Genomic DNA, 14,252 nt, shown 5'->3' on the forward strand with positions numbered 1-14,252 from the left:
GCAGCACTGCACCCACGTAGAACATTGCCACAGGCCCCAGCTGTTCCCCTGGCGACATTCTCACTCAACTTCAGTCTTGGACTTCCCGCCTGTATCTTCACCTCAGCGAGGGAAGATTGTTTCACAACACTAGCCATGGACCTCGCAAGTGGCGGGTACCTTAGTGGAAATCTGAAGACTATGGTGCGTGAAACAGCTTTGGAGAGTTCTGCCTGGAGTGCTGCTATTCTATTCCTCCATGGAATGCATCACAGCCCGGCCGAATCTTGTATTCTCCGAGCTCCGGTGAGCACTTACTCTTCAGCAGGCGTCACGGTTTCCCAGTGAGGAATGATGGCTGGCATCGTTTCTCCTCCTTAACCAAGTGGAACTCCGGCCAACTAGAGCATCTTTAATGTTCTGATAATTAGCATCAGCTAACCCAAAAACCCATCACAGAATTGTTACGGTGCAGTAAGAGGCCATTCGGCCCATCGTGTCTGCACTAGCTCTCCGAACGAGCATCTTGGCCTAGTGCCATTCCCTGCCTTTCCCCCGCGCCCCTGCCCATTGGTCCTGTTCAAGTAACCATCGAATGCCCTCTTGAATGCCTCAATTGAACCTGCCTCCACCACACTTCCAGACCCAAACCACTCGCAGTGTGGAAATCACTTTAAATCTGTACCTTCCTGTACTTGATCCTTCAAAGAATGGGATAGTTGGGGTCTGTGGCAGTCAATATAGCTCCTTCCCTGGCTTCTGCGGCATAGCTCCATAAAGTATTTACCCACCAAGGGAGGTGAACTTGTCCCATCAGTGATTCACGGACAGGAGCCCTCAGCTCGCTCTCTGTTTCTGCACCACTTTTAAAGTTTCACTATTACGTTTATGCTGTCTCTCCTCATTCTTACCCCTGAAATGCCTCACTCCACAGCTCTCTAAGTTAAATTTCATCTCCCATCCAGCTACACATTTCACCAATGTTGTGCAAATGTTTGACAGGTTAATTCAGGCGAGAGAAGGAGCACGATAATTGTTTCAATCGGACTTTGGTTCCGTTGTCATGTGTTTGTTCCTGTCTTGCAGAATGGAGTCCTTTCACTCATTGACTGCACCTTGATGGAAGACACCGAAGCCTCAGAAGATGAATGTATGTCAAAACTGTTGAGATATTTACAAAATAGTGTGAGTGGCCAGGTGTGTGTGTGTGTTTGAATGTACATATGAGTGCGCATGTGAGTGTGCAAGCGAGCGTGCACGTGATTCCCGCCTCTGGATCACAAGTTCTGGGTTTAAGTTCCACTCCAAGGTTTGAGCACAAAACCGAAGGTGACTACAGTGCATTACCGAGGGAGCATTGCGCTGTCAGAGGTGATCCCTCTCCGGTGAGACAGTAATCCAAGGTCTCACGTAAAGGTTGTGTTGGGTGTTCCGATACACAAACGAACCAACACGGTTGTAGATGGTACAACTCTGTTTTATTATTCTGTACAATAATAACTGTTAACTTCTGGCTGTGGTTCGTACTTCACCAGTTAACCTGTGGACCCAGCCCTAGCACTATCTTAGTGAGGCACTCAGCACATGGTGTATGTCTGAGTGGCACGCTGTGAGCTCTGTGCTCTGAGCTATCTCCTGCTGGAATGAGCGGGAACTGTGGTGTTCCCTGTTTTATAGTGCGTGTGCTCCCACTGGTGATTGGCTGTGATGTTGTGTGTGTGTTGATTGGTCCAACTACCTGTCCATCAGTGTGTGTGTGATTGCACCATGATATGTTAATACGGATATCATGATAAAGGTGTAAAGGATCCATGGCACTATATTGAAGAAAAGCAAGGGAGTTCTCCCCGATGTCTGACCAATATCTGTCCTTCAATGAACATCATAAAAAAAGATGATCTGGTCATTGTAGCATTGTTGACAACATTTATTACAATATTGGCAGACTATGGATACACTGACATGACCAAAGCAGTGTTGGTGTGAGTGTATTTGAGGGCGTGTACTTGTCTGCCAGTCAGCACTAACTCTGGGGTGGATACTGTTTACAAAAATAGAAAGTGAAGCAAATGAAAGACCGATTCCTTGTTGCATAGATTCTCTCTTGTTTAAATCTGACAGCTCGGGGATTGGGACAGGACATGGAGCACCTTGACTTCAAAATCGTTGTCGAACCAAAAGACTCCCCGTCTTTCACTGTGACCCTGGTGGCCTCATGCCGTCAGGAGAAGGCGGCGTGGACAAGTGACATCAGCCAGGCGAGTCAACCTCCGTAAAATCACAGAGCGCGTCGTCAGGGGGCCATTCTGCGCGCAGTGCCAGCTCAGTGACAAAACTGCCCAAATTGCCCCCCTCCTCCTGCTCTGTTCCATTCAAGTATTTATCCAACGCCCAGTCTTACTCCTTCTTTAGTGTGTGACCGACACCCCAGGAACCCTTCATTAACAGAGTCAGGACAAGTAGGGATTGCCAACGAGGGCCGGACTTGTCAACGTTGCCCACATCCCGAGAATGAAGAATAAATCATGTCTGCCAATTTTCAAACAACTTCTCCCAGAAAGAGTTAGTGAAATGAGCAACCGGTTAACTGATATTGATTGAGCTAGACCATGCTGAACAATGACTCCCTAATCTCCTTTACATTTGCTATGGGGTCTTGTACATCTGCTGAACTTGATTTAAAATCGTGCTGAAAGATAGTGGGCGAGATTCTCCGTCCCGCCATCCCCGTTTTGCGGTGGGGCGCACCCCCGCCGGCAGCAGGTTCTCCGTTTGCACAGCCGGCCAATGGGATTTCCCATGGTGGGCCACCCCGCGTGTGTGGAAATGTGTGGGCGTGGGCGCGCTGCTAGCGGGGCAGAGGATCCCGCCAGCGGAGAATGGCGCAGGGTACCTCCGGCAATGCCGCACTCCAGGGTACTTCACAGAAGCAGCAAGTGGGAAATGAGAATATTTTCATAGAATCAGAGAATCTGCAGTGCAGAAGGAGGCCATTTGGCCCATCGAGTCTGCACTGGCCCTGGGAAAGAGCACCCTCCTTAAATCCACACCTCCACCCTATCCCCGTGCCCAGTAACCCCACCTAATCTTTTTGGACACTAAGGGAAATTTATCATGGCCAATCCACCTAACCTACACACCTTTGAACTGTGGGAGGAAACCGGAGCACCCGGAGGAAACCCACGCACACACGGGGAGAACGTGCAGACTCCGCACAGACAGTGACCCGAGCCGGGAATCCCTGGGACCCTGGAGCTGTGAAGCAACTGTGCTAACCACTGTGTTACCGTGCTGCCCATTATTTTTGATTGAGAAACCAGGGTGAAGATATTTAGTGTTGGAGATTTGAATCCATGTAGTGGATCAACACCGTCACAAAAATAAGACAGAGAAGAATTTGGTTTGCATGCGTAGGGTTTGGCACAGAGGAACAGCAGTAGTCTATTCTGCCCCTCAAACCTGTTCCACTTTGTACAGATGATACCATTAGCCAACAGTAATTTTAATTCTTAAACCAGTCTAGAATTCTCCACATCTTATTGAATTATTTTACTCTTTCTAGTGCATCGATAACATTCGGTGCAATGGCCTGATGATGAATGCATTTGAAGAAAATTCAAAAGTCACAGTTCCTCAGATGATTAAGTAAGTAGGTTTTGCGCTAACATTTTCCCGGCTGTGTCACTTACCTTGTTAAAATACTGGGATCGAGTACAGAATTCCTTCTCCTAATGGGTTAAACATTCTGGGGGCGATACTCCAATATTGGGCCCAAGAGTTCGCGCCGTCGTGAACGCCGTCGCGTTTCCCGACGGCGCCAACCGGGCCCGGTTACGTACGATTCTGGCCCCTACAGGGGGACAACACGGCCCTGGAGCGGTTCACGCCGCTCCAGCCTCCTTTCCTGGTGCCAAATGGGCGCCGCGCCAACCCGCGCATGCGCAGTTAGGCCAGCTCAATCCTGCGCATGCGCGGGGGACTTCTTTAGCGCGCCGGCCCCGACTCAAGATGGAGTCAGTGTTCAGGGGCCAGCCGTGCCAGAAAGTAGGCCCGGGGGCAGAGAGGCCGGCCCACCAATCGGTGGGCCCCGATCGCGGGCCAGACCCCATCACAGGGCTTGGAGAATCACCCCCAATAAACTCCTCATAGACCCACAAACACTCTCTGGCATGCCATGTGGACTATTGGCCAATATCTACCCTTGATAAACAATGGGAAGTACCTTTTCCTGTGAAATTCTGGATAGTTTTCCTCCCTGCCCTTAGCATTGAGCTTTCCCAGGTACCACAGAAGGTATTATGCAAGACTGTTTCTACTTACAGCGATCCAACAGAAACCAGCCATCCTGGGAATGATACAGTGCTGAAAAAGGCAACACATTGTGTCTGTGCTATTGCCTTGAAAGAGCTTTCAATTAGTCTCACTCCTCTCTGCACTTTCCCCGTGGCCCTGTCATTTTTTTCCTTTCAAGTATTTATCTGAATCCTTTTTGAAAGTTACAATTGAATTTGCTTTTGCACCACTCTCTGAGACAGTGCATTCCAGGTCTCACCTCCTGCTGCATCAGTGTATCCTTTCATTTCCTCCCACCAATCCTCTGTGAGCTATCATAGTGATCAAACTGCAAACTGGGCTGTGAGAAAGGCACCGGCACAACCTTGGTTATAAAGACTTGGGGGTTGAGATCTTCAGAGGAAATTCTGGCTATTTGGCGAATGCAGGGAAGGGTACATTATCATTGCAGAAACCAAATGAAAGGACTTTCCTTACCTCCTATATCCCTGCATGAGTTATCATCAATGGCGAATAACCAATCGAGGCTTCAGTTGGAACTAAGACCTAGAATATAAAGGGGTATGCTTTAGCCATCTCCTGCTCACACCTTCAATATTAATGTAAAACAGAAATATAGGAACCAGAGACCATTCAGCCCCTCGAGCCTGTGCTGTCATTCAAGGAGGTCATAGGGCACAATCCATCAGCCTCGCCGCGCCCGACGCGGGACACGACGAGATCAGTAAATTTCACAGGAGGCCTCCCGTGAGATTTACCAGCCTCATCACATCTCATGAGATCTAACGGGACCTGGCACGGCATCGCCACCTGGATCCCGCCTATTACAGTCGGGACCCAGATTTGCATATTCAAGTGAGCAACTAGACTCGCGAACATGTCTATGCCAGATCTACCCAGTGCCCGGGACCTAACAGCCTCCCCTCGGAGACCCCGAGCTGGTTCCCACGAACATGGACCAGGCGTGTCGGCATTTGGAGGGGGTCTCCCAAGTGATCGGGGGGCCCTGGGCGGTCTGGCTCTGGGAAGGGTGGTACAATGGCACCCCTTATGCCAGCCGTGCACCATGGAACTGTAGGATGGCAGTGCCCAGGTGGCATCATGCCCATGGGGATTTGGCCCGGGGGTGCCATGCCATTATGAGGCGGGGTGCGGTGGGCTCAATGACCCCCTTATGGTGAGTTGGGGCCTTGAGGCAGGGGGGGGTGGGGCGGAGGGGGGGATTCCGGAAGCTGCGGCCTGGGATCTAGAGATTGGGGAGTCATTTTTAAAAGCAGCTGATTAGTGCTACGGGGCTACGTGGGCTTTGGCAGAGCGTTTAATAGCGGGGTCATTCTCCACGCAGCCAGCACCAGGGAACTCGCGGCTAAACGCGCTCGGCACGGGGCTCTGTTTCATTTCCACGAAATCGCATCCCACAGCTGTGCTGTACCTAAACTCGATTCTCTGTCTTGCTTCTGACCCCCAACAAAAATCTATTAAATGTCATCTGGTCCCACTCAAGGGTGTATATTACAATAATCAAAATCTTTGTAATCTTAACATATTTCCCCAAACGCATTGCTGATTCTGTTTGTACTGTGATTGGCAGATCAGACACAAGCCTGTACTGTGATGATGTTGATATACGGTTCAGTAAAACCCTCAATTCCTGCAAAGTTCTCCAGATTCGCTATGCAAGTGTGGAACGTTTGTTGGAACGCCTAACTGATCTGCGCTTCTTGAGTATAGATTTCCTCAACACGTTCTTGCATTCATATCGCGTTTTCACGACAGCTGACGTTGTGCTGGACAAGCTCATCACCATCTACAAGAAACCAATAAGTGCAATACCTGCAAGGTATACTTTCCATTTGTGAAACATTCCCCTGTTCATGTGTTATACGTTTCAGTGTCTGTGTGTGTGAAAGAGAATGCGGGAGAGAGAGAGAGAGTGTGTGAGAGAATGTGTGTGAGAGATAGAGCGCATGTGTGAGAGTGTGTAAGAGAGAGCGTGTGTAAGAGAGAGCGTGTGTAAGAGAGAGAGCGTGTGAGAGAGAGCGCATGCGTGAGAGTGTGTGCGAGAGAGTGTGTGTGAGAGAGAGCATGTGTGAGAGAGAGCGTGTGAGAGAGAGCGCATGTGTGAGAGTGTGTGTGAGAGAGCGTGTGAGAGCGTGTGTGAGAGAGAGTGTGTGTGAGAGAGAGAGCGTGTGTGAGAGAGCGGGTGAGAGAGAGAGCGTGTGAGAGAGAGAGTGTGTGAGAGAGAGAGCGCATGTGTGAGAGTGTGAGTGAGAGAGCGTGTGAGAGAGTGTGTGTGAGAGAGAGAGTGTGTGAGAGAGCGTGTGTGAGAGAGAGCGTGTGTGAGAGAGAGCGTGTGTGAGAGAGAGCGCGTGTGAGAGAGAGCGTGTGTGAGAGAGAGTGTGTGAGAGAGAGTGTGTGAGAGAGCGTGTGAGAGAGAGTGTGTGTGAGAGAGAGAGCGTGTGAGAGAGAGAGCGTGTGAGAGAGAGCGCATGTGTGAGAGAGCGTGTGAGAGAGTGTGTGTGAGAGAGTGTGTGTGAGAGAGAGCGTGTGTGAGAGAGAGAGTGTGTGTGAGAGAGAGCGTGTGTGAGAGAGAGCGTGTGTGAGAGTGAGCATGTGTGAGAGAGAGCGTGTGTGAGAGAGAGCGTGTGTGAGAGAGAGTGTGTGAGAGAGCATGTGAGAGAGAGTGTGTGTGAGAGAGAGAGCGTGTGAGAGAGAGAGCATGTGAGAGAGAGCGCATGTGTGAGAGTGTGTGTGAGAGAGTGTGTGTGAGAGAGCGTGTGAGAGAGCGTGTGTGAGAAAGAGAGTGTGTGTGAGAGAGAGCGTGTGTGAGAGAGAGCGTGTGTGAGAGAGAGCGTGTGTGAGAGAGAGCGTGTGTGAGAGAAAAAGTGTGTATGAGTGTGTGAGAATGTGTGTGTGAGTGTGTGAGAGAGTGTGTGTGTGTGAGTGTGTGTGTGTGAGAGTGTGTGTGTGTGAGAGTGTGTGAGAGTATGTGTGTGAGAGAGAGAGCGTGTGTGAGAGTGTGTGTGAGAGAGCGTGTGAGAGAGAGTGTGTGTGAGAGAGAGAGCATGTGTGAGAGTGTGTGTGAGAGTGTGTGTGAGAGAGAGCATGTGTGAGAGAGAGCATGTGTGAGAGAGAGCGTGTGTGAGAGAGAGCGTGTGTGAGAGAGAGCATGTGTGAGAGAGAGCGTGTGTGAGAGAGCGTGTGTGAGAGAGAGCGTGTGTGAGAGAAAAAGCGTGTGTGAGTGTGTGAGAATGTGTGTGTGTGTGTGAGAGAGTGTGTGTGAGAGTGTGTGTGAGAGAGTGTGTGAGAGAGAGCGTGTGTGAGAGAGAGAGTGTGTGAGGGAGAGAGCATGTGTGAGAGTGCGCGTGAGAGAGCGTGTGAGAGAGTGTGTGTGAGTGTGTGAGAGAGAGTGAGTCTGTGTGTGAGAGAGAGTGTGTGAGTGTGTGAGAGTGAGTCTGTGTGAGAGAGAGTGTGTGTGAGAGAGAGTGAGTCTGTGTGTGAGAGAGTGAGTCTGTGTGTGATAGAGAGTGAGTCTGTGTGTGAGAGAGTGTGTGAGTGTGTGAGAGAGAGTGTGAGTGTGTGAGAGAGAGTGTGAATGTGTGAGAGAGAGTGTGAGTGTGTGAGAGAGTGTGTGAGTGTGTGAGAGAGTGTGTGAGTGTGTGTGAGAGAGTGTGTGAGAGAGAGTGTGGTGTTTGTGTGTGTGAGAGAGATTGTGTGTGTGTGTGTGAGAGAGAGTGTGTGAGTGTGGTGTTTGTGTGTGTGAGAGAGATTGGGTGTGAGAGAGAGTGAGTCTGTGTGTGAGAGAGTGTGTGAGTGTGTGAGAGAGTGTGTGTGAGAGAGAGTGAGTCTGTGTGTGAGAGAGAGTGTGAGTGTGTGAGAGAGAGTGTGTGTGTGAGAGAGAGTGAGTCTGTGTGAGAGAGAGTGTGTGACAGTGTGTGAGTGTGAGAGAGAGTGAGTCTGTGTGAGAGAGAGTGAGTCTTTGTGTGAGAGAGTGTGTGAGTGTGTGAGAGAGAGTGTGTGAGTGTGTGAGAGAGAGTGTGTGAGAGAGAGTGTGTGAGTCTGTGTGTGAGAGAGTGTGTGAGAGAGAGTGTGTGAGTCTGTGTGTGAGAGAGTGTGTGAGTTTGTGAGAGAGAGTGTGAGTGTGTGAAAGAGAGTGTGTGAGAGAGAGTGTGTGAGTCTGTGTGTGAGAGAGTGTGTGAGTGTGTGAGAGAGAGTGTGTGAGTGTGGTGTTTGTGTGTGTGAGAGAGATTGTGTGTGTGTGTGAGAGAGAGTGTGTGAGTGTGGTGTTTGTGTGTGTGAGATTGGGTGTGTGAGAGAGTGAGTCTGTGTGTGAGAGAGTGTGTGAGTGTGTGAGAGAGTGTGTGTGAGAGAGAGTGAGTCTGTGTGTGAGAGAGAGTGTGAGTGTGTGAGAGAGAGTGTGTGAGTGTGTGAGAGAGAGTGAGTCTGTGTGAGAGAGTGAGTCTGTGTGAGAGTGTGTGAGTGTGTGAGAAAGTGTGTGAGTGTGTGAGAGAGAGTGAGTCTGTGTGAGAGAGTGAGTCTGTGTGAAAGAGAGTGTGTGAGTGTGTGAGAGAGAGTGTGTGAGTGTGTGAGAGAGAGTGTGTGAGTGTGGTGTTTGTGTGTGTGAGAGAGATTGGGTGTGTGTGAGTGTGTGAGAGAGAGTGTGTGAGTGTGTGAGAGAGAGTGTGTGAGTGTGGTGTTTGTGTGTGTGAGAGAGATTGGGTGTGTGTGTGAGAGAGTGTGTGAGTGTGTGAGAGAGAGTGTGTGAGAGAGAGTGTGTGAGTCTGTGTGTGAGAGAGTGTGTGAGTGTGTGAGAGAGAGTGTGTGAGTGTGGTGTTTGTGTGTGTGAGAGAGATTGTGTGTGTGAGTAGATATATAAATGGGGACGGTTAAAGGTTATGTGATAAAAGAGGCAGGATTCACTGATCACTGTGTGTAGTAATCTCATCAATATTTTCATGAAGGTTTCTCGTGACCAATTTCGCTAACAAAATCATTGAATTCCTGTTTTAATGTGGGCATTTACCAATTCATTAATTTTTCTTTAGCGTTTCTCTGAGTTAAAATCAAAGGATGCTTTACGCCGATTAATCCAAGTGTGAGAAAACTGAGTGAAATTAAGAATATGGACTACAATCATTTCACTTGTTTAGCTCAAGGTCTGTAACAGGAATGGCCTGTTATAATCCTGGTGTATTCAGGTCAATTGATTATTTATCCATTTAATAACTTATATTCCGCTCAGTCCGCAAGTATGACCCTAACCATCCTGTCACTTGTCATTTGAACTCACCTTCCTGCTCTCACTCCCATGTGTCCTTCCTCAGCCTGCCGCAATGTTCCAGTGAAGCCCAACGTGGAGGAACAGCACCTCATCTTCCAATCAGGCAGGTTGCAGCCTCCCAGACTCAACAACCAGTTCATCAGCTTCAGGCTCTAGCCTTTCTCCCTCATCTTGAACCCCTTCCGTAAAATATCCCATACACGTATTGCCTCAATGCAACCACCCCCTCCCCACCCCGCCCCGCACCCCCACCACCACAGCAGGGCATCTGCCTTTTGTTCTTAAAATTGCCACATTTTGTTGCAGTCTGTCACAGCTACATTTCAATATCTAACACAGTCTCCCTCTCTTTAGTTCTGCCGGGGTCAAAGGACTCAAAACATTAACACTGGGCGGATTTCTCTGAAAATGGGGCTATGCCCCCCACGCCCGCGAGAAAACAAGCGCGAATCACTCTGGGCATTCCTGGAGAAAGTCCAGAGCGATTCTCCGTTTTGCAGGGGGCGAGCCGGGCCCGGGAGTGGTCCTCGCAGCTCCGGCTGCCGATAGGGGCCCTGCACTTCCAGCCGCATCTGCGCGGTGGCGGCCCTGCGCAACATAGCAGACCCTCACAGCGGGCCGGCCCCGACAATATAGGCCCCACCTAGATCGCGCGCGCGCGCCGATCGGTGGCCCCCGATCGCGAGCCTGGCCGCCCTGGAGGGCCCCCCAGTTACGGATCCCCCCCCACCCCCCACCAGCCTGCGGCGGCCACTCTGAGTTCCCAACGGGTGGAACCATAAATGAACCACGTCAGCGGGAACACGGCCAGTTGTCACGGACAATCGCCGCGGGGGCCTCTTTCAATGGTCGACCACGCGCGCGCAACTGCCGGCGACTGTCCGGTCCCCGGAGAATCGCGGGAAGGCGCCGGACCCGATCGCAGGTCTGACGCCCCATTCTCTGCCCCCGCGCCGAACACGATTGAGGTGCAGAGGCTGGGAGAATCCCGACCTCTGTTCCTCTCCCTGCAGACGCTGCCAGACCTGCTGAGTTTTTTCAGCGTCCTCTATTCTTTCAGATTCCAGCATCCGCAGTATTTTCCTTAATCCCTTAAGTTGCTGGGAACAGTGAGCTGAAAGTTCATTTGTGCCCAGTTCCAGGTATTAAAGCTGGAAGATGAGCACAAACTTGCCGAATATTGTAACTCGGCTAACATCTAAATGTTGTGGGTGAGAGCAGACAGTTCGCACTTCCACCGATTCAGACCTTGGGCCATTGCCTTCACGCGCGCACACTCTCGGTGATGGGCCAGGAGGCCGTACGGAATTGGAGAGGTGCGGGCAGTGGCCGTTGAGCGAGTTACGGAGCCAGGATGCCCCCATTCCTTCTCCTCCTGGCTCCTTGGCTCTTCGGGAGTTTCTTTGGTTGGAGACGGTTGGAGAATGCTGGGATGACCACGCCTGTCTAATGCAATACAGAGTTCCACACAGAGGCTCACAATGTGCGTTAGGCTCTTAAATTTAAAAACAGAAGAAGTTAGAGCCCGGGAGGAGGCCATTTGAACTCACATGTCTGTGCCAGCTGAAAAAGCCATTGAGCTTAATCCCACCCTCTAGTTTCTGGTTCATAGCCTTGCAGATTATGGCATCTCAGACACACATCAAAGTGTTCTCAAATACGATGAGAATTTCTGCCTCAACCAGTAGGAACCGATTTATGTAATCATGCCTTCAGTGAAATAAAATGGACCAATTATACTTCGGCAACCATATTAATATTTGATTTCCTCTCAATATAGGTCACTCAAATTGCTTCTTGCAAGCAGTCAAAATAATAAGCTTCTGTACCTCGAAATTCCCTCGAACCTGTCAGAACTATTCCTCGCTGCCACCTTTCACACAGTGAGCTCCATCTCCTCACACCCTCCAGGTGAAAAATATTCTCCTCAACTCTAATACTTTTACCAATTATTTTAAATATTTGCCCCCCCCCCAGTTATTGACCCCTCTGCTAACAAATATGAATCTTTCCTATCCACTCCACGTAGACCCCTCAATTATACACCTCAATTCTCAATTGCATCTTCCCTTTATCCCCCTCTATTCCAAAGAAAACAACCCAGCCTATCTACTTCTTCTTCGGAACTAAAATTCTCCATTCCTGGGAAAATTCTTCTAAAATCTCCTTTGTACCCACTACGGACGAGCCTAACACTCGTTCATGGTGATCTGCAAAATGATTCAACCCAATTTCATTTTTTAAAATAAATTCAGAGTACCCAATTATTTTTTCCAATGAAGGGGCAATTTAGCGCGGTCAATCCACCTAGCCTGCACATCATTTTGGGTTCTGGGGGCGGAACCCACGCAGACACGGGGAGAATGTGCAAACTCCACACGCACAGTGACCCAGAGCCAGCATTCAAACCCTCCTCAGCGCCGTAGGATTCAAACCAATTTCAAGTGAGGCATTTTTCGGGTCCTTCAAGATGTTGTTCCCCATTAATTGGGTCTTGTTGCTTCTGTTTAATGCCTATAAATCAGGTGCAACGGTGTCCAATTTTTGCCCCAGTATTCCTGTTTATTTGGCTCAGAGTAAGGCCCAGGTGAGGTGCGATGCCTTTTCTTGACAGCTTAGATCTTGTGGGCGGGATTCTCTAATCCTGAGGCTAAGTGTTGACGCCGTCGTAAACGCTGTCGCGTTTCTCAGTGACGTCAACATGGCCTCAGGATCAGCGATTCTGACCCCTACAGGGGGCCAATACGGCACTGGAGCGGACCATGCCGCTCCAGCTGCCGATCCCCGGCGTCAGATGGGCGCCGCGGGCGTGCGCTTGTGCAGTGGGGACGGCGCCAACGTGCGCATGTGCAGTGGGACCAGCGCGATTGCGCATATGCGCGGTGGCTCGCTTCTCCGCGCCAGCCCCGGCGCAACATGGCGTAGGGCTACAGGGGCCGGCGCGGAGCAAAAGAGGTTAGGTTAAGACCAGGTTAGAACGGCGCTGGCAGGACTCAGGTTTTTGTGCACAACTGCTCGGCCCATCCCAGGCCGAGAATCGCCGGTGGGGGCCCCGTAGAGCGGCCCCCGACCGGCGCTGCGCCGGCGCCAATGGCAGCGATTCTCCTCTCCGGAGAATTGGCGGAGTGGCGTTGGGGCGGCGTGGCACGATTCGCGCTGGTCGCATCGATTCTCCGGCCCGGCCCCTGGGTGAGAGAACCCCGCCCTCTATGTCTCTCTTGTGGAGACCATGGGCTGGATTCAATTTGAATTTGAATAGTTTTTTGGAGCAAGCAGTGAGATGGACTAAGGACTTGCCCTGTCCACTCTGCGCATTGGCTTTGTAACTTTAAGAATGGAATAAAAATTTAAATCCTTCTAACCAACTTCTCAAAAACAATCGTCTCCAAGAGAGAAAAAATCCAAATGGAGAATGTTCATTGACATCCTGTCTCAAAAGGGGTAATCCTCATGAAACCTTCGAAGGAAGTAGGTTTCATTTCACATTACAACTTACTTTTGTAATCATGCCTTCAGTGAAATAAAATGGACCAATTATATTTCAGCAATCATATTAATATTTGATTTCCTCTCACATATAGGTCACTCGAACTGTTTCTTGCAAGCAGTCAAAATAATAAGCTTCTGTACCGGGAACCCCCAAAGTCTCCTCGAGCCAGTCGGAAGTTCTCTTCCCCACCACCTCTATCGATTTCCAAGTCATCATCACCAATTCGGAGGAGGAAGCTTTCCCTAAACATTCCCATTATTACTGGGGGGAAGGCTCTGGATCTAACCACGATGACCAGCTCAGCGAATGGCAATGCAAGTATGTACTCTTCTTCATCGCCTTTCAGCAAGACCACCCTGGATATCAACAAACTGTACGTGTCGAGCACTTACTCCAACAAACTCCCTGATGAGCAGGAAAGCAAACTGGATAAGCCTGAAGATGTTGGTCCCAGCAAAGGAGGTGAGCTTTTGGCACGTTTGTGGTGCTCAACACAAATAATGAGTTGATGAGTACGGCTCAAGGAAAAGGGCGGTGCTACTTGACAGCGTCGGGCATTGAATTTTATTCTTATTTGTTCTCAGAATGCCAGCTGGGCCAGCAGTCATTACCTCATCCATAATCCCCTTTGAGAAGGTGGTCATGGGCTGCCTTCTGGAATTGCTGCTGTCCACGTAATGCAGGTGCACCCATATTGCAGTTAGGGATTCCAGCATTTTGACCCAGTGACAATGAAGGAACGCTGATATTGTTCCAAGAGGTGTGTGGCTCGGAGGGGAACCTGAAGGTGGTGGTATTCCCATGCACCTGATCTACAGCCGAGAGGGACTAATTAATATCCGTCTTGTAGGTGTTAGTAATTGTAGACTACTTGCAGCTAAATGACCAAACATCCCAGATTATTTGGGACAGTTCTACATTTGAGACTACTTAAAGGTGATCCAATGGGTGAGGTCACTGATGACAAATAATTCCTCATATTCAGTGTATTTATTGTGAAATATATTCTAGTCGCCGAACAGTGAGGTGAGGTGACATCCTAGGGAACGCCTGGTCCAGTGGCTGAGCGGGTGGGGAGAGGATCAGATGCTGAGATTATCTCAGGGATATCAGTATATGAATAATTAATACACTTTTGTTTCTTTTTTAAAAATAAATTTAGCATACCCAATTCATGTTTTCCAATTAAGGGGCAATTTAGCGTGTTCA

At 49.8% G+C, this 14,252-nt stretch overlaps 1 protein-coding gene across 1 annotated transcript in view; it reads left to right on the forward strand.

Moving 5' to 3' along the window:
• Positions 1 to 14,252, forward strand: part of LOC140387375 (ras-specific guanine nucleotide-releasing factor 1-like) — a 207,188-nt gene that overhangs the window by 135,241 nt on the left and 57,695 nt on the right. Inside the window, exons 12-16 of the mRNA XM_072470378.1 lie at positions 1,066 to 1,129; positions 2,101 to 2,237; positions 3,542 to 3,624; positions 5,864 to 6,112; positions 13,135 to 13,505. Of these exons, the coding sequence (XP_072326479.1) occupies positions 1,066 to 1,129; positions 2,101 to 2,237; positions 3,542 to 3,624; positions 5,864 to 6,112; positions 13,135 to 13,505 (904 nt within the window). The remainder of the gene's footprint in view (positions 1 to 1,065; positions 1,130 to 2,100; positions 2,238 to 3,541; positions 3,625 to 5,863; positions 6,113 to 13,134; positions 13,506 to 14,252) is intronic.

This window comes from Scyliorhinus torazame, chromosome 12 (genome assembly GCF_047496885.1).
Source record: "Scyliorhinus torazame isolate Kashiwa2021f chromosome 12, sScyTor2.1, whole genome shotgun sequence".
In the NCBI taxonomy this organism is placed as follows: domain Eukaryota; kingdom Metazoa; phylum Chordata; class Chondrichthyes; order Carcharhiniformes; family Scyliorhinidae; genus Scyliorhinus; species Scyliorhinus torazame.